A 26902-nucleotide genomic window follows, 5' to 3' on the forward strand; every position below is an offset into this window, starting at 1 on the left:
TCTTCTCTGATTGCTGTGGCTAAAACTTCCAAAACTATGTTGAATAACAGTGGTGAGAGTGGGCAACCTTGTCTTGTTCCTGATCTTAGTGGAAATGGTTTCAACTTTTCACCACTGAGAACAATGCTGGCTGTGGGTTTGTCATATATGGCCTTTATCATGTTGAGGTAAGTTCTCTCTATGCCCACTTTCTGGAGGGTTTTTATCATAAATGGCTGCTGAATTTTGTCACAAGCTTTTTCTGTGTCTACTGAGATGATCATATGGTTTTTATCCTTCAATTTGTTAATATGGTATATCACACTGATTGATTTGCATATATTGAAGAATCCTTGCATTCCTTGGATAAACCCCACTTGATCATGGTGTATGATCCTCTTAATGTGCTGTTGGATTCTGTTTGCTAGCATTATGTTAAGGATGTTTGCATCTATGTTCATCAGTGATATTGGCCTGTAGTTATCTTTTTTTGTGACACCTTTGTCTGGTTTTGGTATCAGGGTGATGGTGGCCTTGTAGAATGAGTTTGGGAGTGTTCCTCCCTCTGCTGTATTTTGGAAGAGTTTGAGAAGGATAGGTATTAGCTCTTCTCTAAATGTTTGATAGAATTCACCTGTGAAGCCATCTGGTCCTGGGCTTTTGTTTGTTGGAAGAGTTTTTTTTTTTTTTTTTTTTTTTGCGGTACGCGGGCCTCTCACTGCTGCGGCCTCTCCCGTTGCGGAGCACAGGCTCTGGATGCGCAGGCTCAGCGGCCATGGCTCACGGGCCCAGCCGCTCCGCGGCATATGGGATCCTCCCAGACCGGGGCACGAACCCGTATCCCCTGCATCAGCAGGCGGACTCTCAACCACTGCGCCACCAGGGAGGCCCGAAGAGTTTTAATTACAGTTTCAATTTCAGTGTTTGTGATTGGTTTCTATTTTATGTTTCTTCCTGGTTCAGTCTAGGAAGGTTGTGCTTTTCTAGGAATTTGTCTGTTTCTTCCAGGTTGTCCACTTTATGGGCATATAGTTGCTTATAGTAATCTCTAATGATCATTTGTATTTCTGCAGTGTCGGTTGTTACTTCTCCTTTTTCATCTCTAATTCTATTGATTTGAGTCTTCTCCCTTTTTTTCTTGATGAGTCTGGCTAATGGTTTATCCATTTTGTATATCTTCTCAAAGAACCAGCTTTTACTTTTATTGATCTTTGCTATCGTTTCCTTCATTTCTTTTTCATTTATTTCTGGTCTGATCTTTATGATTTCTTTCCTTCTGCTAACTTTGGGGTTTTTTTGTTCTTCTTTCTCTAATTGCTTTAGGTGTAAGGTTAGGTTGTTGAATTGAGATGTTTCTTGTTTCTTGAGGTAGGATTGTATTGTTATAAACTTCTCTCTTAGAACTGCTTTTGCTGCATCCTATAGGTTTTGGGTCGTAGTGTTTTCATTGTCATTTGTTTCTTGGTATTTTTTGACTTCCTCTTTGATTTCTCCTGTGATCTCTTGGTTATTTAGTAGTGTATTATTTAGCCTCCATGTGTTTGTATGTTTTACAGATTTTTTCCTGTAATTAATATCTAGTCTCAGAGACTCACTTTAGATTTAAGGACACACACAGACTGAAAGTGAAAGGAAGGAAGAAGATATTCCATGCAAATAGAAACGAAAAGAAAACTGGAATAGCTATACTTATATCAGACAAAATAGACTTTAAAACAAAGACCATAATAAGAGACAAAGAAGGCCATTACATAATGATAAAGGGGTCAATCCAACAAGAAGATATAACATTTGTAAATATTTACATAACCAACATAGGAGTACCTAAGTGTACAAAGCAAATATTAACAGATCTAAAGAGAGAAATAGAGAATAATACAATAATAATAGGAGACTTTAATACCCCACTACATCAATGGATTGATCATACAGACAGAAAATCAATAAGGCAACATCAGCTTTAAATGACATGTTAGACCATATGTACTTAACAGATATTTAAGTGTGTTCCATCCAAAAGCAACAGAATACACATTCTGCTCAAGTGCACATGGAACATTTTCCAAGATAGATCATACGTTAGGCCACATAATAAGTCTTAATAAATTTAAAAGGACTGAAATCATCATCAAGTATCTTTTCCAAACACAATGGTATGAAACTAGACATTAATTACATGAAGAAAATTGGATCCACAAGTATGTGGAGATTAAACAACATGATAGTGAACAACCAATGGGTCAAAAAAGAAATCAAAAGAGAAATAAAAAATATCTTGCAACAAATGAAATGTAAATGTAACATACCAAAATTTATGGGATGCAGCAAAAACAGTTCTAAGAGGGAAGTTCATAGTGATAAATGTGTATCTCAAGAAATAAGAAAAGTCTCAAATAAGTAACCTAACTTTAACCCTGAAGGAACTAGAAAAAGAAGAACAAATGAAGTCCCAAGTTAGTAGAAGGAAGGAAATAACAAAGGTTGGAGCAGAAAAAAATGAAATAGAGACTAAAAAGACAATAGAAAAGGTCAATGAAACTAAAAATTAGTTCTTTGAAAAGATAAACAAAACTGACAAACTGTGAGCTAGTTTTACCAGGAAAAAAAGAGAGGACACAAATGAATAAAATCAGAAATGAAGGAGGAGATATTAAACTCATACCACAGAAATACAAATGATCATAAGAGACTACAATGAACAACTATACACTAACAAATTGGACAACCTAGAAGAAATGGATAAATTTCTAGTAACGTACAATGTACCAAGGCTGAATCATGATGAAATAGAAAATCTGAACAAAACAATTACTTATAAGAAGATAAAATCAGTGATCTAAAACAAAAGTCCAGGAGCAGATGGCTTCAGTGGTGAATTCTACGAAAGGTTCAAAGAAGAATTAATACCAATCCTTCTCAAACTCTTCTAAAATAAAGACTAAAAATTTACAAGTTTTTTTCTTCTCCATTATAAAAACCTTAGATGCTGGTTTTAGGTAGCTTTGAACACACAGAAAATGTAAAGAAAAAAATAAATGGAACCAATAATACTACCTCCATTTCTTTCTGAGAATCCTAAGGCAGCTGGAAACTCATTCAAGTCTGCAGCTGTCACTCTGAGCTGCCATTTTACAAATACTCATTTCCTTAATTTCATCCTACCCCCTTAGCTCACTCGAAAAGGAAAATAAATGTTGAGGACTGTTCCCTACTTTATTTTTCTTTCTTTATTGAAGTATGGTTGATTTACAATGCCTCAGGTATACAGCAAAATGATTCAGTTATATATATACATACACACACACATATATGTATATATATCCTTTTTCAGATTCTTTTCCATTATGAGTTATTAGAAAATATTGAATATAATTCCCTGTGCTATTCAGTAGGTCCCTATTGTTTCTCTATTTTATATATAGTCGTGTGTACCTGTTAATCCCAAATTCCCAATTTATCCCTCCCCCCCTTTTCCCCTTTGGTAACCATAAGTTTGTTTTCAATGTCTGTGAGTCTATCTATGTTTTGTACATAAGTTCATTTGTATCATTTTTTTAGATTCCACATATAAGTGATATCATATCATATTTGTCTTTCTCTGGAGGACTGTTCCCTTTGTAGAGGGTTTTCACACCATTTTTATACCTCACATTAAGATAAATAAGGTATAGGGGATAGGAAAAAGAGGTTCCTTCTCACCACAAATCCTAGTCAACAACTCCCCTCCATAATATATTGTAGGGTCAGTACTAGTAATTCATACAATAAGTATGTTCAAACTGAATTTTCAACCTCAAAACAAAACCTATCTAGACAAACATTAAATTCTGGTTGTCCTGGTTGCCTAAGTTTCTCTCATTATATTTCTAATGACCCAAGTCCAAGTTTTAAGTAAAAATTCTTCCACTTCTGGACATTAGCCATCCTTATTCTCATATTATTCCTTGGACTTCCCTGAAAAGTCTTTTGTTGCTATCTTAGGCAATCGCCCAGAATCATAAGTGCTGTAAGCCCAGGAAAACTTAAATCTCAGTGTTAATCTTCAATATTTTACTGAACAACTAAAAGCCATTTACTTAATGGAAAGTATTACCATGCATGATGCTGTTCCAATTGAGGTTTAATTAATTTGAAGGCAGACTCAACTTTTAAGAGCATAAACATGTATTTTGCTTAAAAAGGAGCCACTACAGTTAAATTTCACAGGAATTTTTAAACATCTATCTGTAGCCAACTCTGATATGGTTTTACCACTCTGATACTACAGTTACCTGTTTGGGTTCTTTGGGAATATTTTTAGCCAACAGGGTCTAACAGAGACATGATCTTAATGTATCTAAACTCTGGAAAGCTGTGGTGAAATTGGGAATTTGGACTGCATTATAAAAAGGTAACCTGAGATGCCTCTGGGTGTGTGTGGGGCAGGGCGGGAGAGGGAAGGCAATGAGCAAATACATGAATTAGGGTTTCATTTACACCTTTGGTTGTAAATTAGATGTTTTGTCTTGATTAAATCCATTAGTGGACACAAGTGGAGATGTGTTTGAATGTGATATGGTTTGAATTTCTCATAGCTAATTATGGGTCAAAACTAGGGACATGAGTAATATGGGCCCACAGAAAAACCCAGCCAGAACCAGAACTGTCTGTTTAAAGGTTACATCTGGTTTCATAGTAAAGGAGAAGTATGATTATTATAGAAATCACCATGTATTATTTATATATCATTTTGGTGCTATATTAAGTTTGTTTGTTTTTTGCTGCCTTGGGTCTTCGTTGCTCTGCACGGGCTTTCTCTAATTGTGGGGAGTGGGGACTACTCTTCGTTGCGGTGCGCGGGCTTCTCATTGCGGTGGCTTCTCTTGTTGCAGAGCATGGGCTCTAGGCATGCGGGCTTCAGTAGTTGTGGCACGTGGGCTCAGTAGTTGTGGTTTGCGGGCTCTAGGGCACAGGCTCAGCAGTTGTGGCACACGGGCTTAGTTTCTCCGTGGCATGTGGGATCTTCCTGGACCAGGGCTCGAACCCGTCCCCTACACTGGCAGGTGGATTCTTAACCACTGCGCCACCATGCAAGTCCCTATACTAAGTTTATAGAGAATTTTCTATGGTTCTCACTACAGAGTATGGATTTGGTCATTCCCAACACTATTTTTGTCATCTTCATAAATTCCCATGCTAGTGAGCTCCTTCAAGTATTGTTAAATGTAAGATACCTGAATTGGGTTGGACTATATCAGACTATTTAGAATTAAGATTCTGTAAATAGTCCCTCATTTCAGAATTCGGTCTTAGTAATGCTGATTTCTATAATGGAATGAAAATGTAATATCCTAGAATTTCTTGTAAGGAGTTTCTTTGTAAGGAACACCTCAAACCCAGGACGGGTGGAAGCATAAGATGCTAAGGACATGTTTAGTAACAAAAGATGGTTTATAAACTATAACCTATTAGGAGAGCAATTTGCATCCCTCCTAAGAAAAAGAAGGAAGGACATAGAGAAGAGTGAGCAAGGGCACTGCTGGGGAGAAGGGTGTAGATCATAGAGAGAAAAGCCTCAGATCTGGGACAGAGAGGGTCTCTAGAGGACAGAGGTGCCTAATATGGACTTAGACTCCTTGCTTAACAAGAGGCGAGTGTGTGTGGGGTGGTGGTGTGATAATAGATCTCCTCCATGACTTCTTCCCTTACTAAAATCAAAATTGCTCACCAATTCTTTTATGATCATAGATTCTTCTCTCTGGGTTCCAAATCTGGGTTGCAATGGGGGCAAAACCAGAGATAGCACAGACGCTGAAACTGAAGGACAAAGGGGCAGCTGACGTTTGGGTTATTATAATATGACTACTACTACTAATTATTATTATTATTTTAGTATAAAACATACTGATGTCTGTAAACATGAAATAAAATCTAACAACTAGGGCCTCCCTGGTGGCGCAGTGGTTGAGAGTCCGCCTGCCGATGCAGGGGATACGGGTTCGTGCCCCGGTCCGGGAGGATCCCATATGCCGCGGAGCGGCTGGGCCCGTGAGCCATGGCCGCTGAGCCTGCGCATCCGGAGCCTGTGCTCCGCAACGGGAGAGGCCACAACAGTGAGAGGCCCGCATACCGCAAAAAAAAAAAAAAAAATCTAACAACTAGCAAATTATTCTTCTCAGTAGAAGTGTAATTGACACCCTAATTCATAGATCTGCTGATCCTTTTGTGCCTTAGTCATTGGCAACGTTTACTTCTTGAGCTTGTATGAATGCCAGTGTTACAAATAAGCAGTACCTTCTCCCTCCCCTGAAAGAAATAAATAGCAGAGTAAATGATAGTTGGGGGAGGGGTCAGGCTTGAAAGAGGGGTTGACCATCTAAGGAGTAGATGAGATGATACAGGCAAGGCCCTTTCATCAATATCCAGCACATAATAAACACTTAACAAATGTGACCAATTATTATTAGTAGTAATAGTACGGACACATAAGTCCTTCTACCTGCTTCTGTCTCTAAAAGAAGGTTTTACCTTCATCTGTGACACAAGGACTATTACCTCAAAGACCAAGGGAGACAGGACTGGGCAAGGGATGACTCCTCTGCCCCTGAAGAATCTACTGTCAAGTTAAGGTGGGGTCCACCTCTGTTTCCACTAACTACTTTTTCTCTCCACCTTTAAGTCTAGCTGAAGAAAGCCTACAGCATTCTTGGCAACAAGATTGAGGTTTCTGGGTTCCAAATGCATCTTTGATAGATGCCTCTAACTGCATCAAAATGGCAGGAGCATTTCTCTCAGCATTTAATGCTAACTAATCTCCCCTGCCATCTCAGCATAAGTACCTACATAACCATGTCAGGAGGCCCCAACATAAATCCACCAGGAGTTTTAATTATTCTCCAGCGACAATGTCATATAAAGTCAGAGAAATGAAAACCTAACCAGTGTCTGTGTGTGTGTGTGTGTGGTGGCCCAGGCTATCCCCAGAGCAGCCAGGGCATCATTTCTGTCCTCTGAAGGAATAAGATCAAGAACCCATACCCAGTTCAGGGTGTGTGAGATAGCACTGCACTCTGTAAGGTTGGTCAGGAGGGATGATTTCACGATGGAACTGCCTGCAGCTTCGCTCTGTCCTTTAGGGGCACATAAATGATGGTTATAAGGTCAGAGGCAGGCAAACCTGAGTTCATACCTCAGCCTGCTGCATCCTCACTGTTTCATCCCAGGCAACCTCTCTAATCCTCAAGTTCCTCATCTGTAAACAGGGATCATAACCATGCATATGGCATAAGGTTGTTGTGAGAATTAAGCAAGATAATCTATGCAAGACACTTAACACAACATGTAGTATATAGTAAATGCTCAATAAACATTAGCAACACCAAGAGAAATGCAGAGGGAGTCCCATGTTGCAGCCTGTTGCAGAGCACAGGCTGCTACGAGGGTCTAGGTGTTCCTTCTCCCACCCAAGACCTGGTTGGGTGAATCCAAAGAAGAATATCTTATCTCCCTCCTGTGTTTAAGAGTAAACTTAGTGAACAAACACTTAAAAATAAATATAAAGGAACACAATTGCTTTAGATTTCACAAATTCAAAAACAAACCGTTGCAAATTCATTCAATATAAAACATTTATAAAGGCATACCTCATTTGATGGTGCTTTGCTTTACTGCCCTTCAAAGATACAGCATTTTTTACAAATTGCAGGTTTGTGGCAACAAGTCTGTAGGTGCCACTTTTCCAAAAGCATTTGCTCACTTCATTTCTATGTGTCACATTTTGGTAATTCTGGCAATATTTTAAACTTTTAAGTTATTATTATATTTGTTATGTGATCTGTGATCAGTGATCTTTGACGTTACTACTAAGACTTGCTGAAGGCTCAGGCGATGGTTAGCACTTTCTAGCAATAAAGTATTTTTTAATTAAGGTATGTACATTGGTTTTTTAGACCTAATGCTATTGCACATTTAACAGACTACAGTAAAGTGTAAAGATAACTTTTATATGCACTGGGAAACCAAAACATTCATGTGATTCACTTAATTTTGATACTTGCTTTATTGCAGTGGTCTGGAACTGCAATATCTCTGAGATATGCCTATAAATTAAGGGACCCACATAATCCAGTTTTAGAGGGTTATTCTTTTCAAAGAAACAGTCCAACAACCAAAAGTAATTAAAAATAAATCAAATCCTTTATTTAGGTTCCTCAGATTCCATCAAAGGCAGATGCATAAATAACCCACTGACGTACCTCTCAATGTCCCTTTGTTTTCCTCTTGAACTTCATTACACTATTCAGCTGCACTGGAACTTCTCTCTTTGCTACCCCAGAGTTCTGCAACCACATGGCCTAGTGGCTCTACTATCTCTCAGTCTCCTCACCCCAGCCCTGCTCTTGACTATACAGGTCAGCTTTGCCTCTCCCAGTGAGCAGGACTCTCTCCTACTCAGAAGTAGGCAGGAGAGGTAAAGCTGAGCTGAAACATGATTCTCCTTAGTTATTATGGGGAAGGGGGCAGCTCTGCAGACTCACATAAATGGTTTTAGCCTCTGCATTTGCAAAATACAAGAATACCTCACTGTACCTTTCTTCTTCCTCATTCTTAATTCATGACTTTATTCACAAAGATGCAAAGATAGAAAACATTAATACTCCAAATTAGGAATGCATGTTTCCTATCTCTCCTTCGCCTTGTGTTTAGAAAAGAGAAAGATCATTAAGATGTTAATATAACTGTTATTAAAACCCCACTGAGATAAACCATTGGAAGCAGAACGGAAAAGAAACAACAAGGAATGACAGGGTGCTGCCAAGCAGCTGGTCGATTTTCAGAAAATACTTCAGGCGTAAACGGCATTTATATGATGTGGAGGAGACTTCCCTCTCCCTCTCCTACACACAAGAAGGCCAGAGAAATGCAGACAGTGGAAATTGTCAGGTACCTAGGTATGGGGCCACTGCCCTCTAGTGTGTACTTTAAGATTTGCAAAATACCTTTGTCCTGGTAAATCAGATACCTTTACCCCAGAGACAGTAGAACACAGAATAAAACTTGAACCCCTGTTGAACTATCCAGCAGAATCATTTTAAAATAATGTAAATTATTAAGAGAGTGAGATTTGATGGCTTCCTACTACCTTACTATCTGTTCCCACACTCTTATCAGGCCCTAAAAATGGATTTATTGTTTTCAGTCCAACAGACTGCCCAAAGGACAGAAGAGGTATCAAAAATATTTGACAGGGCTTCCCTGGTGGCGCAGTGGTTGAGAGTCCGCCTGCTGATGCAGGGGACACGGGTTCGTGCCCCGGTCCGGGAAGATCCCACCCGCCGTGGAGCGGCTGGGGCCGTGAGCCATGGCCGCTGAGCCTGCGCGTCCGGAGCCTGTGCTCCGCAACGGGAGAGGCCACAACAGCGAGAGGCCCGCGTACTGCCAAAAAAAAAAAAAAAAATATATATATATATATATATATATATATATATATATATATATATTTGACAAACGGTGTGGCACAGCCACTGGCAACCAGAATAGACGCTTGCAAGATGCCAGCTGGCAGCGGTGCTGGGGCCCCTGAAGGGCCAGCATTCACCCCTTAGAGGCTGAATCAGGGGAGGCAGGGGCCTCCTGAGAGAGGGGACCAGGTAGCCAGGAGAGGAGTGGGCCTGGCATAGAGTATGCCAAGATTTGAACAAATGGTTGTCTGTACTAGAGTGTTCTGGCTGAACATTAGCTCATGAAAGAGACTTGAGGATAAAGAGCAGCACTAGTACCACCCAGCAGGGCAGAAGAGTGACCCAGCGTCCAATAGCAAATATGCTAAGGAGAGATGCAGGGGTCCCTCGTCTCCCACCAGCAGCTGTTTCTTCTCCTGCCAATGGCAGGAGACATGGCCCCAGCACAGGGCAGGGGCATGGTGGTGTCAGTGCAGGGCTGTCAGGACACCTGCCCTCTAGTCTCCCTTCTCCTTCTCCCTGTGTAACATTAGCAGATAGTTTGATCTGGGACTCCATGCCCCCATTCTTCAAGTGAGAGGTTAGACCAGGGTTTTTTTTAAGGGCCCTTTTATCTCTAGGTAGGAATTATAATATTATGCTTTTTCATGATCTGGTATTTCCAAAAATATCCTATGTACAAGTTCATTTACTATAATTTTTTTTTTTTTTTTGCCCCGATCTCCTTCCCGGATCGGGGCACGAACCCGTGTCCCCTGCATCGGCAGGCGGACTCTCAACCACTGCGCCACCAGGGAAGTCCTCATTTACTATAATTTTTTTTTTTTATTAGTTTCTGCTTTATAACAAAGTGAATCAGTCATACATATACATCTGTTCCCACATCCCTTCCCTCATGCATCTCCCTCCCTCCCACCCTCCCCATCCCACCCCTCCAGGCAGTCACAAAGCACCGAGCTGATCTCCCTGTGCTCTGTGGCTACTATAATTTTTAACGGTATCTTTGAGACAGCTCTTAGCTCATAAAAAAGTGCTCAATAAATATCTCGAAATCTTCTTGGAAGATCTCATTTCTTCACAATTTTTACATTTCTGTTTCCAAATTGTACCCCAAATGAATCCACTTGTAAGTAACTCTCAAAAATTTGTTTCTGATAATGAGCTGGGGGAAAGAGCCATAACAACTACTACTGTTTACAGAGCATCTATTTGCATGAGGCATTGTATTAAACACTTTATATGCATTATCCATTTAGTTCCCATGACAACCATATGAGGAAGGTATTATTATTCCTATTTTCCTTAATGCGGATGCTAAAAGAGGCTAAATGACTTGTCCAAAGTCAGACCTAAGAGCACGATGTGTGTTGCTAAAGTCCACATCCTTAGCTACTCCCATCAGTTCGAGAAGAAATGTTAAAAACAAGAACAATTGTGATTTCTTCCATGATGTTAAATGTATCTTTTCATTTATTTACTTATCTAGAGATAACTACCTATCTTTGAAATGACAGTAGATAGTGGTACTGGATAGTAGATAGATTGGCTTTTGATTTTTAGCAACATAAAAATTTGGCAAGTTTCAATCTTCTTAAGTGTTATCAGTCCATGAAATTGCAATGTCTGGGAGCAATTGTTCCTAGTAGTATGAGGATTTGTTGTGTGGGTACTCTGGTCATTTCCAAGATTAAAAGCTTCTGAAGGGTGGTGTGCCTGCTTTTTGTATGTCTTGTTGATGATAACTTTTGGTAAAAAGAGGGTCATATTATCTCTTCACAGTCTGAACAGACTATAGGTGAGGAAGAAAGAGATTCCTCAGGCCATTATATATGTTAGTCAGTTCTTCCATGTGTGACAAAAGACATGGAGGAAACAGAAGCTAGGCTAAGAGGAGTGGGAAAAAAGTAAGAGTAAGCTCAGATTCCTCTAACCAAGAACAGAGAAGCTCTCCAGAAAATAACCCAGAACGTGAACCACAGATCCTGCATTTGCAGATTTTATAATATTAATAACAATAATAGTAACAGCAACAATCCTTAAACAGCACCTTCATTTTCATAAATAAAGACCTTTGTCAAATTTAAAGTTCTTCTCCAAAAGAGTACTATCATTTCAATATGATGTTAGAACTTAATCTCAAATTTATGACTGCCGAGTATTTTAGAGATTAAAAAGTATTTGTGAAGACCTTTTTTTTTCTTTTTTTTTTTTTTGCGGTACGCGGGCCTCTCACTGTTGTGGCCTCTCCCGTTGCGGAGCACAGGCTCCAGACGTGCAGGCTCAGTGGCCATGGCTCATGGGCCCAGCCGCTCCACGGCATGTGGGATCTTCCCGGACCGGGGCACGAACCCGTGTCCCCTGCATCGGCAGGCGGACCCTCAACCACTGCACCACCAGGGAAGCCCTTGTGAAGACCTTTTAATAACTCAATCTTTGTGAAGAATTAGAATACACCATAATAAATCATCTCTGTACAACTGTGGAAATCTCCCACAAGGCAAATAAATATCCAGAGAAATCTTCCTTTCTCATCCCTTTTATTGCAGGGGGTAGGGGGGCAACTTCCTTATGCTTTCATGCCGCATACTTAACAGAAGTGTGAGCTAAAATGATAGCTTTGCATATACACCCATACTCTCCTTCATACTGACCAAGGATTGAACCAAGGTGACTTGTTTATAAAACCCGGCAGAGTGGGCTTCCCTGGTGGCGCAGTGGTTGAGAGTCCGCCTGCTGATGCAGGGGACACGGGTTCGTGCCCCGGTCTGGGAAGATCCCACATGCCGTGGAGCGGCTGGGCCCGTGAGCCATGGCCATTGAGCCTGCGCGTCCGGAGCCTGTGCTCTGCAACGGGAGAGGCCACAACAGTGAGAGGCCCACATACCGCAAAAAAAAAAAAAATAAAACCCAGCAGAGCTTGATGCTACCAGTTCCAAGTTGCCCTGGGGATGTAATGAATTTCTTTGGAGATAAAGAATTTACAGGACCCTATATTTCTTTCTATTCCTTTACAGGAAGTACCAGCTTCAGGACCTAAGACATGGGGGTAGGGCCATGTGGGGGGATTTTTTTTCAAAGAAAGGAGGTGAGGTTGCTGCGAGTGGAGTTGAGGATGGAAGACAAAGAAGAATGAAAGGATCAGAAACTAATAAAAAATAAATAAATAAATAAATAAAAAATAAAAATAAATAAATAAATAAATAAAGAGAAATGTTTATAAGCAAAAAAAAAAAAAAAAAAAAAAAAAGAATGAAAGGATCTAAAGTCCTATAATATAAATGAGAAAGGGAGAGTCAGTAAGCAACTGGCTGGGCCTGCCTAATCTAAAGGTAACGAGGTAATTTACACAGAAACGACCCTTGTAAAGTGCTTCATTTGTTAACTCCTATCTACTTCTCTATTTTCACTAGCAGTAAGCAAACAGAAAAAGAACAGGAAGTATACAAGAAGTATAATTTTCATAAAAGGAAAAACAGGACTTTCATATAAATATAGGGTAAGCATTTTTCTTAAGATTTATTTAATTCATTGAGGAACCCAGAAGAATAGAGCTGATTCACAGAAGGAGGAGAAGAAAAAGAATGCTGGAATAAGATGGCAGTTACAAAACTGGTTAATGTCTCACCAGGGCAAATAAAATGTAACAGTTGTCTGTTAACAAAAGGTTATCTTTTCTGCTGGACAAAAATAATTTGTATCTCTATCAAAACCACTGATAATTTATCAACCTTCTGCAAATTAACATCCACATTTGAAGAGTCTGGACCCTAATTAACAGTGTAGGGGAGGAAAAAAAAATTTCCCTCTACCCCCTGAATTCCTAGCTGAGACTCTATGATAAAAGATTAACAAGAGAAAAATAAACGAATTTACTAATATGTATACCTCATGTGTACCTGAGAGAAACCCAGTGGGTGGGGGGGAAAAAAAGAGTACCTCCTCAAGGTGGCTTAGAATTCAGGATTAAATACCATCTTAATAGGGAAAGGGTTGGGGGATGTAGGATTCTTAGGGGAGAGTAAATGATTTTTAGGAAAGATGAATGGGCCCTTAGAAGAATAGGTGGGAGGTGTGATCATCTATCTGTGACAAAGTCTGTGAGGGTGTGGTGTTGACTTCTATTCTTTCCTTTGAAAGAAGTCAATCTTCCCTGGTTGATGAAACTCCTGGAAGGGGATCTATTACATCTGAGTTCCTTTTGAAGGATCAGTTTTTAGGCAGATAAGGGGAATTCAGAGAAAGCCTCTCCCTGCATTTATGGTTTTCCAAGTGCCAGCAGCTCAAAATAATCAAAACGCCAAAATGACATATTTTAGGGTGGCAGGCACTGAACTCCTATAGTCATATTTGGGGTGGTATATTCTGCTACCCTTCATTCATACATGGTAAGACAAACGAGGTTACATCTCCTGTAGCCTCAGATGACTTGTAAGGAGCTCTAATATGACTTTGAAAGGGTAATCAGTAATCTTCCATTTCCAAATTTTTGATAATTCTTTAAGAATTTTCAAACTCCTTGATGATTTATTTTGAAATTCAGCTTCAATCATTTGGAAGTGACAGTTCAAGATTCTGAAGAAATTTTTTTATCAACCCTATATTATAGAACCGTCCATAGCTACTCTCAAAAATCCAATATTTTATTTGTACTGTTTTAATTTCCTGAAAATCCCAAAGCTGATAAGCATGCCCTATGCTTAAGAATTTCCTGTTCATTGATTCTGAACAATGTCCAGAAGAGGGTGCTGACAGAACAATCAGCCTTGCTCCGACCACAAAGACAGGACACATTCTCTTGACCAAAGGTTTCAATATGGGAATCCCAAGTCTGGCAAGTACCGTAATGATCATAGCATTATATTAGGATCATTAGCATCACAGTAATTAATACTACCAAAGAAGAAATGGAAAGTTCCTTATATTAAAAGCAAATCACGGATACATAAAAAAATTGGTGAAGACCTTTTAAATGAGGGAAGACATGGGGAGACAAATGACGACTTTAACTTTTCATCAACTTTCTATATTGGTTCAAATACTTTATATCTTTTTTTTTCATCTATAAGTTGAGCTTTATTTTGAGTTCACATGATCCCCAAGGCAGCTTCTATTTTTATTTTTTTTCAAATATAATAATCCTGTTGTATCATTTTTTAACATCTTTATTGGAATATAATTGCTTTACAGTGGTGTGTTAGTTTCTGCTGTACAACAAAGTAATCAGCTATATATATACATATATCCCCATATCTCCTCCCTCTTGCGTTTCCCTCCCATCCTCCCTATTCCACCCCTCTAGGTGGTCACAAAGCACCGAGCTGATCTCCCTGTGCTATGTGGCTGCTTCCCACTAGCTATCTACTTCACATTTGGTAGTGTATATATGTTCATGTCACTCTCTCACTTCGTCCCAGCTTACCCTTCCCCCTCCCCGTGTCCTCAAGTCCATTCTCTATGTCTGCGTCTTTATTCCTGTCCTGCCCCTAGGTTCTTCAGAACCTTTTTTTTTTTTTTTTAGATTCCATATATATGTGTTAGCATACGGTATTTATTTTTCTCTTTCTGACTTACTTCGCTCTGTATGACAGTCTCTAGGTCCATCCACCTCGCTACAAATAACTCAATTTCGTTTCATTTTATGGCTGAGTAATATTCCATTGTATATATGTGCCACATCTTCTTTATCCATTCATCTGTTGACAGACATTTAAGTTGCTTCCATGTCCTGGCTATTGTAAATCAAATACTTTATATCTTGTACATGACTTATTTTCTAGTATAATCAGTCATAATTAATCATTATCAATGAATTATCAATATTTTTCTTAATAAAAATTAATAGACCTGGTAATAAATACTTAAAAAAACAAGTAGCATGACTGCAAGAATCTATGAAGAAATTGATATTTTGTTCAGTAATTTATCAGGGTTGTAGCTAGAAAATAAAACTTCAGTTGTGTTTTATGCTTTATAATACTTAAATATGTCACTACTTAGAATCTGTTACATTATAATTTATACTTGCACTCTTCTTTGAAATACAAATCTTTGGAGAGAAAATCCATCAGCAAACAGGCAGTATATCCTTTCCACTGCATCTCTTCTCTACTAAACCAAAGTGTTTCATTTTGTTTTGCTGATAGTTTTAGGAATACAGTACAGATTGCACTGGCAGTTTCTCTGCTGCTCTGTGGTGCTAAGTCAACTTAGCTAAGCTGGAACTATGTTTCCCAGAGTTCTCTTTCCTGTATGGTTCTGTCTGGACATGAGAGACACTCCATGTGAAGGCCAGAGGTAGAAGTGAAGAAGTCATACTATTTATGCTCTGAAAGTTGTTGCCAATCTGCTGATAGACGTAGAGTAACTTTAGACTCAACACAGACGCAGAACAACAGCCTGCATAGATTGCTTCACCATAGATCCTTTATTCTTTTTTTAATTGAATTATAGTTGATTTACAATGTTGTGTTAATTTCTGCTGTACAGCAAAGTGATTCAGTTATACACATATATATTCTTTTTCATATTCTTTTCCATTCTGGTTTATCTCAGGATATTGAATATAGTTCCCTGTGCTATACAGTAGGACCTTGTTGTTTATCCATCCTATATATAATAGTTTGCATTTGCCGAACTCCCACTCCATCCTTCCCCCACCACTCCTCCCCCTTGGCAACCACAAGTCTATTCTCTATGTCTGTGAGTCTGTTTCTGTAGATCCTTTATTCTATATCATGGGTAGCCATTCTGCTTCTCAGATAAAACTCTAATTGCCACAAGTTTCTATGTACAACATCATCTTGTTGCCTTTGCATTTTAAACTGTGTGTTAAGCCTCAAAGTCATAATAGGCACTGTGTCTGGCAGAAGGATAAGAAGACAGGTATTTGGTAGTAGAAGAAAAGAAGGGATGCTTCGAAAGGTAAATCTTGTGTAGGATGCTATCAGAAGCTTCTCAATGTTAAAAATGCCTGTGCCAGTTATCAGTTTATCTCTCTCATCTCCAAACCCATCTTTCCTTGCCCTGCTTTATGATCCTGAAGCTGGACATTTGTCCCCTGTCAGCAGGGGCACTGGAGCGCCACTGAGGGAGAAAGGGAATGCTGGTTCTTCTGGACTCTTCCCTGCTGGCTCTTGTGTTGGGTGGAGGCCAGTAGCACAGGACATGCAGTGGCACTCATCCCCAGTAAGTTTCAGTGCCACCATTTGGGGCACTTCTTGGTGGGTTTTGCTACCACTCTGGTGGGCAGCTTCCCAGTGAATTCCTCTGTGGGCACTTTCTCAGTGATGCACCAGTGGGTGGCATCCCAGCCAGCTGGGCCGACACTCCAGAGAGCTGGCTTCCTGCTGCCAACCCTGGCCCACGGCATCTCAGGAAATTTCTCTGCCATCCAGTGGGTACCAGCCACTCCTTGTCAAGGGGGTCTTAATCTCAGCCCTGGGTGAAGGGAGGGCCCTCTTCCAAATATATTCCTTCCTTGGGTACTTGACTCAGTTTTAGAAGGAGTGATTGCTCTTCACGTGTACTATTCCTGTATTCATTAAATTTTCTTGACTCCCCAGTAGGTAATCCCCTGCTACTAGTTAATCACTTTTTATGTTAAACTTTCCCTGTGTGAATTAGTGTGTGCTTCTTGTCTCCCAACTGGGCACTGATAAAATGCCTTTTGGGGCTTCCCTGGTGGCGCAGTGGTTGAGAGTCCGCCTGCCGATGCAGGGGACACGGGTTCGTGCCCCGGTCTGGGAAGATCCCACATCCCGCAGAGCGGCTGGGCCCGTGAGCCATGGCTGCTGGGCCTGCGTGTCCGGAGCCTGTGCTCCGCAACGGGAGAGGCCACGGCAGTGAGAAGCCCACGTAATGCAAAAAAAAAAAAAAAAAAAAAAAAAAAAAAAAAAAAAAAAAAAAAATGCCTTTTGCTCTTAGTAGCTACTTAAAAAAAAAACAAACCCAAACCCCAGAATCTAATTTTATTAGTTCAGGATTTGTTTTAGAAGGAACATAAATTACTTTTAATATGGTTTTATAAGTGAAGGGATTGCCCAAGTGTGCACTTTAGAGAGGCTATTTGCTTTCTTTGGCCACTTATAAAGGGTATTTCTCAATCTGGGCTCCATGGATCACTGCGAGCAGACCCTGAGCCAACTATTGCTATGAAACAAACCACCCTAAACACAATAGTTAAAACAACAATCTTTTATTATTTCTCACATATTTGACAGGAAGACACCAAAGTCACATGACAAATGGTGAAGATATAGGAAAGGATGAAGAATTGGGGTTCAAAAGTCCCTTTACCACAGGGTCCAAGGAGTTATCAAGGGTCTATCAGTTTAAATCATATTTTTAAGTTGTGGATTTTCCACTAACAATGAAATATCAGAAGGGAATTTAAACAAACAATTTCTTTTAAAATCACATCAAAAAAATAAAATACTTAGGAATAAACCTGACGAAGGAGGTGAAAGATTTGTATGCTGAGAACTACAAAACATTAATAAAGGAAACTGAAGATTATTCAAAGAAATGTAAAGATATCCCATGCTCTTGGATTGGAAGAATAAATATTGTTAAAATGGCCATATTACCCAAAGCAATATACATATTTAATGCGATCCCATCAAATTATCTATGACATTTTTCACAGAACTAGAACAAATAATCCTAAAATTTATATGGAAACATAAAAGACCCAGAACTGCCAAAGCAATCCTGAGGAAAAAGAACAAAGTAGGAGGCATAACTCTCCCAGACTTTGGACAGTACTACAAAGCTACGGTAATCAAAACAGTGTGGTACTGGCACAAAAACAGACATATGAATCAATGGAAAAGAATAGAGAGCCCAGAAATAAACCCACACACCTACGGACAACTAATCTTTGAGAAAGGAGGCAAGAATATACAATGGAGAAAAGACAGTCTCTTCAGCAAGTAGTAGTGGGAAAGCTGGACAGCTGCTTATAAACCAATGAAGTTAGAACACACTCTCACACCATACACAAAAATAAACTCAAAATGGCTTAAAGACTTAAACATAAGACATGACACCATAAAAATACTAAAAAAAAATAGACAAAACATTCTCTGAGACTTGGTCAGTCTCCCAAGGCAATAGACATAAAAGCAAAAATAAACAAATGGGATCTAATCAAACTTATAAGCTTTTGTACAGCAAAGGAAACCATAAACAAAACAAAAAAAAAAACTTATGGACTGGGAGAAAATATTTGCAAATAATGTAACCAACAAGGGCTTAATTTCCAAAATATACAAACAGTTCATGCAACTCAGTAACAAAAAAAAAAAAAACCCAACTGAAAAATGGGCAGAAGACTTAAACAGACATTTCTCCAAAGAAGACACACAGATGGTCAAAAGGCACATGAAAAGATGCTCAAAGCTGCTTATTATTAGAAAAATGCAAATCAAAACTACAATGAGGTATCACCTCACACCGGTCAGAATGGCCATCATTAAAATGTCTACAAGTAACAAATGCTAGAGAGGGTATGGAGAAAAGGGAACCCTCCTACATTTTTGGTGGGAATGTAAAATGGTATAGCCACTATGGAAAACAGTATGGACGTTCCTTAAAAAACTAAAAATAGAGTTGCCATATGATCCAGTAATCTCACTCCTGGGCATATATTCAGAAAAGATGAAAACTCTAATTCTAAAAGATACATGCACCCCCCAATGTTCATGGCAGCCCTATTTACAGTAGCCAAGATATGGAAGCAAACTAAATGTCCATTGACAGATGAATGAATAAAGATGTAGTATATATACACAATAGAGTATTACTCAGCCATTAAAATAATGCCATTTGCAGCAACATGGATGCAACTAGAGATTATCACGCTAAGTGAAGTAAGTCAGAAAAAGGAAGACAAATACCATATGATATCACCTATATGTGGAATTTAAAATACAACACAAATGAACGTATCTATGAAACAGAAACAGACTCACAGACATAGAGAACAGACTTGTGGTTGCCAAGGGGTGGGATGGACAGGGGAGGGATGGAGGGGAAGTTCTGGGGTAGCAGTTGCAAACTAGTATATATAGGATGGATAAACAACAAGGTCCTACTGTATAGCACAGGGAACTATATTCAATATCCTGTGATAAACCATAATAGAAAAGAATATAAAAAAGAATGTATGTATATGTATAACTGAATCACTTAGCTGTACAGCAGAAATTAACACATTGTAAATCATGTATACTTCAATAAAATATATTTTAAAAATTGTGCATTTTCAATTCAGTGAGAAAATAAAGAACATAATCACTGTCATAGATTGCAAGTCCCTGCATTTGCATTTTGGTCTGGTTCTCACCAAGGATCACCTTAAGTGAGCATGTACAACTTTTCTTCATTCGTGGAGTTATAACTTTAAAAAATAACTTATTCAATGTATTCTAATGAATACTACCGAATAGGTCACCACCATTGATTATGTGTTTCATTATAAGCTTTTATAGACATATAACATTGATAAAAAAGATTTTCACATTTTGAGTTATGGAGAAGTCATTCTGGCTTATACATGAGTTAACCTGAATTTTATGCTAAATAAAATAGCCTGTTTGTGGCCTATCAAACATACTGTACACATCTGCTTTAATTAATAAAGAAAAGGGCCAGAAGTAAAGAATGTTTATGTTAGAAATAAAGATTAAATGCCTCCCTTCCTGGGACGCCAATGCTAGTACCCCCTCAATGATAAGACACCCTTCCCAGCTGCCAAGGCCATGCTGACTCGCTATGTATGTGCTGATCTGTTTTTTTTTTTAATCTTGAAGGAATGTATCCCTGACTTGTTTAATGTTCTTTGTTCTGACAAGATATAAAACTGTGCTGAAAACCATGCTTCTCCAGGGCAGTTCCTCAGAGCTATCTGAGAGGCTGTCTTCTGAGCTATAGTCCTCAGCTGGGTTCAAATAAAACACTTTTCTATTACTATTTTAGGTTGTTTATTGATTATTTTCATCAACAACATATATACAGAAAAGTGTGCCCACTGAAAGTATATGAGTCATGACTTTTATTTTTTTTTGGCTGCACTGTGTGGCCTGTGGGATTTTAGTTCCCTGACCAGGGATTGAACCCCGGCTCTCGGCAGTGAGAATGTGGAGTCCTAACCACTAGACTGCCAGGGAATTCCCAGGTCATGACTTTTAATAAAGTGAACACTCCTGCATGAGCTGGGTGCTCAACATGTAAGGGGAGTGTTTCTCAAACTGGTCTCTGCAAAGGCCATCACAGGCAGGGTTCCATCAGTTCCAAAACCTCACCAATAATACAAAGAGAGAACCTGGCTGTGGGAAGCCCAGGGGCTGACCAGGATTGAAGGGAGAACAGAACAAAATCCAAGCAGTTACTAGAAAGGTTAAGAATCAAGGAGTCAAGCAGAGGTAGGAAACAGCCAACTCCTACTGTTTTCACCAGGAGGTCTGCTGAAGAAAACTGGTGGGCCTCAAGCCCTGAACCCTTCAGAGCGGGGGCCACTAAATTTTGATCAGTCTGTAACATAGATTCTTGCTATAACCCATACTGCCACATCAGTGTCTGTCTTGAAAAAGGCTGAGCTGATATAGTAAAGTTCAACTTGCTGCAAATTATTTGTAAAAGCATAGCCTAAATCCAGGCCCATGCCAGAGAAAGATGACTTATTTCCTGCTACTTGCCTAGTCTTCTGGGCACACAGGAAGATGAGATTAGGAGAGTTAATAGTTCTACTCAAACTGAGCAAGAATGTCCTTGAAGGGTGACCAAGTGGCAAACAGTGCAATAACTATGGGTTCTTTTACAGGTTTTATGAGACATGGTTACACCGTAGTAGTGATTGTGTATGTGTATGTTTTTAATATATTCAAAAATTTTTTAGAAAAGTTGCAAAGATGGGACAGAGAGTTCTCACATACTTCACGCCCAATTTCCCCTATTATGAACATCTTACATGATTATGGTACAGTGTCACAATTAATGAATCAATACTGATAATTATTATTAACTAAAATCCATAATTTATCCAGGTTTCCTTAGTTTTTACCTGATGTCCCAGCCAGGGTACCACAAATAAGAAGTTGTCAGATCTTCTTAGGCTCCTTTTAGCTGTGAGTTTCTCTTTCTCAGACTTTACTTACTTTCGATATACCTGACAATTTCAAAGAGTACTGGTCAAGTATTTTGCAGAATGTCTTTTAATTGGGAGTTGTCTGATGATTGTACTGTAATTTTTGCTGTGTATTTAGGATTGTTAGTGCCTTCAAACACGTCACCAAAAATGTCAGAATTAGAAAATATGCCTCAAACACAAAAAGTCTGAAAACCACTAGTCTACCTCAAAGCAGATTGTAAATAGACGTAAATGAAGTTGTCAAGATGCTTATACCACCTCTGGTTTCAAACTTCAGTTTCAAAAAGCAAGGTAGGTTTAGGGACCTTTCACACAGTGGCTAGATAGCAACCCTAATTTATGAACTGTCTGCACGTCACCCCAACATGGCCCAGGTCATCAGCCAACCCCACCTCGTTCTCCAGCTCCAGCTTAAAAGGGAAGACAATAGCTTTCCACCCAAAGGTCATCACGGTAATAATTCATCCTGAGGTAAAAAAGTTTAAACTAAGCATAATGGAATTCTAAGCTGTTCCGTAGTTTTCAACAGAATATGTTTTTAAAGTACAAGCAGAAACAATGATCAAACTTTCAATGAAATATTTTCTTGTTTGTTTTTCAAACGAGTAAAGTCCAAATTAGGGAACACAAAGAATTATATCCTATTAACTTGTAATGTCTGGTCCCAGAAAATATTCTATGGTGAAGCCATTGTAGATATTCTAGTAATTAAATCTGTACAACATACAGACTTAAAACATTTTTTAGACGACCAATCTGCTCTCATAGTGAGTGAAGTCACCAATCTTAAGTATTTGGAGCCCTTAACATTATTGGCAATGCTGGGAATGGTACAACATTTAGCTCAATAAAAAAGACAATACTCGGGCTTCCCTGGTGGCGCAGTGGTTGAGAGTCCGCCTGCTGATGCAGGGGACATGGGTTCGTGCCCCGATCCCGGAAGATCCCACATGCCACGGAGTGGCTGGGCCCGTGAGCCATGGCCGCTGAGCCTGCACGTCCGGAGCCTGTACTCCACAACAGGAGAGGCCACAACAGTGAGAGGCCCGCATACCTCAAAAAAAAAAAAAAAAACAAGACAATACCCGATATGTCCCCTGGAGCTTAAAATTCAAATTTTGTATTGGCATACACACAGGCCTAAAGATGTGTTCTCTGAATCAGAAAGGACTCACCGTGTTGGCCAGCTCTAAATAGCTTCCTCCTACAGAGTTGCCAAAACGCGGGGACTGTGTGAGCAGCTTGTGGAGAGCAGCAGCCTGCTGATGCAAAGAGCTTCCCCCATACTCAAGAAGCTTCTGTAGGGCTGACTGACTCTGCAAGTCCGGGCTCTGGAGGTCCCTGGCTCCCGAGTCGTATTCCCAGCTTTCCCTGGCCGCTGATAAGGCACCTAGGTCCAGGAGAGGCAGGGGCGAAAAAAAGATGTTTCCTGCATTAGCCTGGGGGAGGCCAAGAGGCAATGATTTGGAACCTCCTAACTCATCCACGTGCCAGCGCGTCAGAACACATGTGGCGCCCAGGCTGCATGCTAAGCACTTTCCCTTTCAAAGTGACACATGGGGAGCTTGGAGATAAAAGCAGTTTTAGGCAAAGCATTCAGAAATAACTATCCAATGAATATGTGCCTTCCCCCCACCCCAAGAGAAATGTTTAGCAAAAAGCACAGAAGAGCCAAGAAAAGGGAATCCAGATCAGAGCTACAGCTGTCTGTGATTTACACAGTGTTACTGTATGATTAGCCTTCTTACTGTCATCCTTTTTCCCAGTCGAGGAGGATGGAAGCAAGAGAGAAGATAGAAAGTTAGATATGGCACTTTGTCATAATTTTCTAGTGTCCATGTACTCTTAACTGGAAGAAGCTACAGGAAGCTAGACTGTGTTTGCCAGTTAGGTGTAGCCACATGGCTGAGCTCTGAACAATAGAATGTGAACAGAAGTGAAAAGCATAGCTTCGGAGGCTAGCTCATAAAACCCCCAGCATTTGATTCTTCAGGCCCTTTGCCTCTGGCCCGGTTCAGATGGGCATGGCACCCTTGGAAGCCACGTGGTACAGATGGCAAAGCTGCACGATGGAAGATGCCTGGATCTATGAATTACCTCCTGCCAGGAGGCTGTCGGTTGAACCCAGGTACCATTTTAACTTTATGTGATCAGGAAAGGGAAACTTCTTCTGTGATTGATCCACCATATATTTTTGGTTTGTGAGAGCAGCTAGGATTACCTTAACTATCACAGCAGATTAGAACCTAATTAAAGATGATAATCATTATAATAGCCTGGGTAAGTACAATGAAAAGTAGACCTAGAGAAGGTCTAAACCCGACTGCCCTCAAGAAGGATGGGCGATATTCAGGGAAACCTTACTGGAGGAGAAAGACTGATGCTTCAGTCTCCACCTTTGCTAGAAAAATTAGATTTGGGGTAAAGCTTGCTTCTTTGTGTTCACTTCTGAGTAGAAGTCCACCAGCTGGCTGGTGGATCCTGGGTCACATGCCTCTATCTTAGCTGTAAAGGAGGCTGGGAAATTTGTTTTCTGGCTTCCACTTTGGGGAGGTAGGATTTGCAAGATGAGACCTTTCCTAAGCATAGGAAGAGTACGCAAAAGGCCTGGGCGGCCAGAAAATACGACAACGAGCTACACACTGTTCTGCGGACAGAGCAGTGAGCATGATGAATTGCAGTCCCTGCTTGTTGAGTTTTCATTTTGGTGGGTCTTTAATACATGACTTTTAATTTAAAAAAAGGGATTCATTAAAATGATTTAATTTGTACTATGAAAGGAGAACATATACAGATTCCTCTATAATTTACTTGAGTATAATTACATAGAGCAAACTACAAATTATGTACAGCGGGTTCTGATGTGAATTTCCAATCTTCCCTTATTGGGTATTGGTGAATTTCATCAATGGAATTAGGAAAACTGTCTTTGTCTGGAACCACTTCAGATGGTTTCCCTCTACTGTCCATGTTCTGCTGATCTTCTTCAGTCAGCCTGACACAACACTTTTTTCATACAATGCTGTATAGCTGGGGTGACATGTCTTTGTACCAAAGCAGACAACTCTGTTGTTATGCTTGCAATTGCCCAAAGTTTATTTTAATATTAAAGTCTATCAACTGTACTGCAAGGGTGGCTTTGCTTTCCATATCAGCATAGGCTCCAAAATACCTGCCCTTCCTCCCCACTGCTCCTCTGAATGCTGTCTGCCTAGCTGCCACACATTCTCTGTCCTGGCCCCAGCAATGTGTGGCCAGAAGACTGATCGATCTTAGAGTTGAAAAATGGGTTGAATCATTGATGGCCTGATAGCTCATACATAAGGCAAAAAAGCATAGCACTGGGCCCCTGCCTTTTATGTTTCACCACGGTATCCCCAGTACCTTGCACATAGCCTGTGACATATCAGGAATTTAACACACATTTATTGAATGGATTGCTGAATTATTCACAGTTGTAGTACCCCAGGGTTTCACTTCTTAACCAGGAAAAGCAACATGGAGATTAATTTTAAAAATCAAAATAAATTATACACTTAAACTTTTTCTTTACGCAAAGTTCTTTATGAGAACTTCATTTCAAATAATAAATCACAACAGTTCTGGGATAAGGCAGCCCAAGGAAGCTTCATTTGAATGTATTATGCTGCATTAACAGAGTGAAACCCAGTTTCGGGCAGAGGTATATAATCAGGTTAGCCAAGCTCCATGTTAATCAGAAAGATCAAAAGGCCCTCACTCTATTACCATAACAATTTTTGCTGAAGTGATGCTGAGAACTCAGATCCTCTGCTAAGGAGCCAAGGCAATCATATTAACATCCACATAAATGGACCACAAAAAAACAAAGTGTATTTTTAAAAAAATACAGTAGATGTGTATAACTGAGTCACTTTGCTGTGACAGCAGAAATTAACACAACATTGTAAATCAACTATACTTCAATTAAAAAAATACAGTAGACTATTCCCATTACTCTCTTTTAATCTGTCTTCACATTACATTTTTCTGGATAAAACCCAACATTCCTGAGGCAAAATTCGCCATTTAATTTGGAAGAACTCACTGAAAAATTTCAAAAATGTAGGTCTGGTAACCATCTTCCTTTTGCCCCTTGAAGCATGATGGTACCTGAGGTTTACAGGCTCACTCTCAGCCTCATGCCAGTCTCTTTTCACTCCCTTGCTCACCTCAAAAGAAGCCTGTTGACCACAGGCAGATGGCCATGTTTTCTTTTTTTTTTTTTTTTTTTTTTTGTGGTACGCGGGCCTCTCACTGTTGTGGCCTCTCCCGTTGCGGAGCATAGGCTCCGGACGCGCAGGCTCAGCGGTCATGGCTCATGGGCCCAGCCGCTCTGCGGCATGTGGGATCTTCCCAGACCGGGGCATGAACCCGTGTCCCCTGCATTGGCAGGCAGACTCTCAACCACTGCGCCACCAGGGAAGCCCATGTTTTCTTTTCCTGAACGTGGATACCATGTTCTATTGTCCCCCATGCTCCCCATGCTCTCTGATGTCTCTTTATATAAGGACACTAATCCCATCATGAGGGCCCCATCACCATGACCTCATCTAACTATTCCCTTCCCAAAAGCCCCATCTCCAACAACTATCACATTGGTGGTTAGGGCTTCAACATATGAATTTTGGGGGGACACAACTATTCAGTCCATAATAACCACTGAGCAGTTGCTCTCCAGGCCAGTAAGGACAGTGACTGTACAGCATCCCATTAAATACCAAAGGCCAAAGTATTCCCTGGGCCTAGAGGTCTCTGCATACACAGAACCAAAGGAGGCCATAATATCTGCCACCATAATACTCTAGGGTGCTCTGAAGTAAGAAGTAAGATGTATACTTTTAAAAATCTGAATATTTAGTGTTTAAAGGTTGCAGAGCACAGATTCCAAATGCTTCTCTTATCAGAAAAGCACAGGAAACAAGTGGCAATTTGACATCTTTATAAAATACATCACTGGGAAAACCCTGCTTTCAGAGAGGATGCTGCAACAGAAAATCTGCCAAACACTGAGATCCTTGCTCTGCTAGGTACTTGGCTATAAGCTAGGGCTTTAATCCCATTTTCAAACTGCCACCCAGGTTTGGTTCCAAAGCCTGCAATTAATGCACTTATTCACCAAAAGCACTATGCCACCTTCCCATGGGCCAAGCTCCTTGTGAGAATCAGGCAAACCAACATTTGGAACACCTGAAATTTACCTTAAAGATACTACAACAACCATGACAGCTAACATTTATTCAAAGCCAATAAGGGCCAGGCACTGTTCTAAGAACTTTACATATATTATCTTATATAGATCCACCCACAGTCTATG

General features: G+C 40.0%; 1 protein-coding gene across 1 annotated transcript in view; it reads right to left on the reverse strand.

Annotated features, from left to right (window-relative positions):
* MCC (MCC regulator of WNT signaling pathway) overlaps window positions 1-26902 on the reverse strand; it is a gene marked incomplete at both ends in the record, with an annotated part of 445755 nt that overhangs the window by 303258 nt on the left and 115595 nt on the right. The window contains one exon of the mRNA XM_079702132.1: window positions 22743-22957. Coding sequence (XP_079558258.1) covers window positions 22743-22957 — 215 coding nt within the window. The remainder of the gene's footprint in view (window positions 1-22742; window positions 22958-26902) is intronic.

Source organism: Hyperoodon ampullatus (assembly GCF_949752795.1).
Source record: "Hyperoodon ampullatus genome assembly, chromosome: 4".
Lineage (NCBI taxonomy): Eukaryota > Metazoa > Chordata > Mammalia > Artiodactyla > Ziphiidae > Hyperoodon > Hyperoodon ampullatus.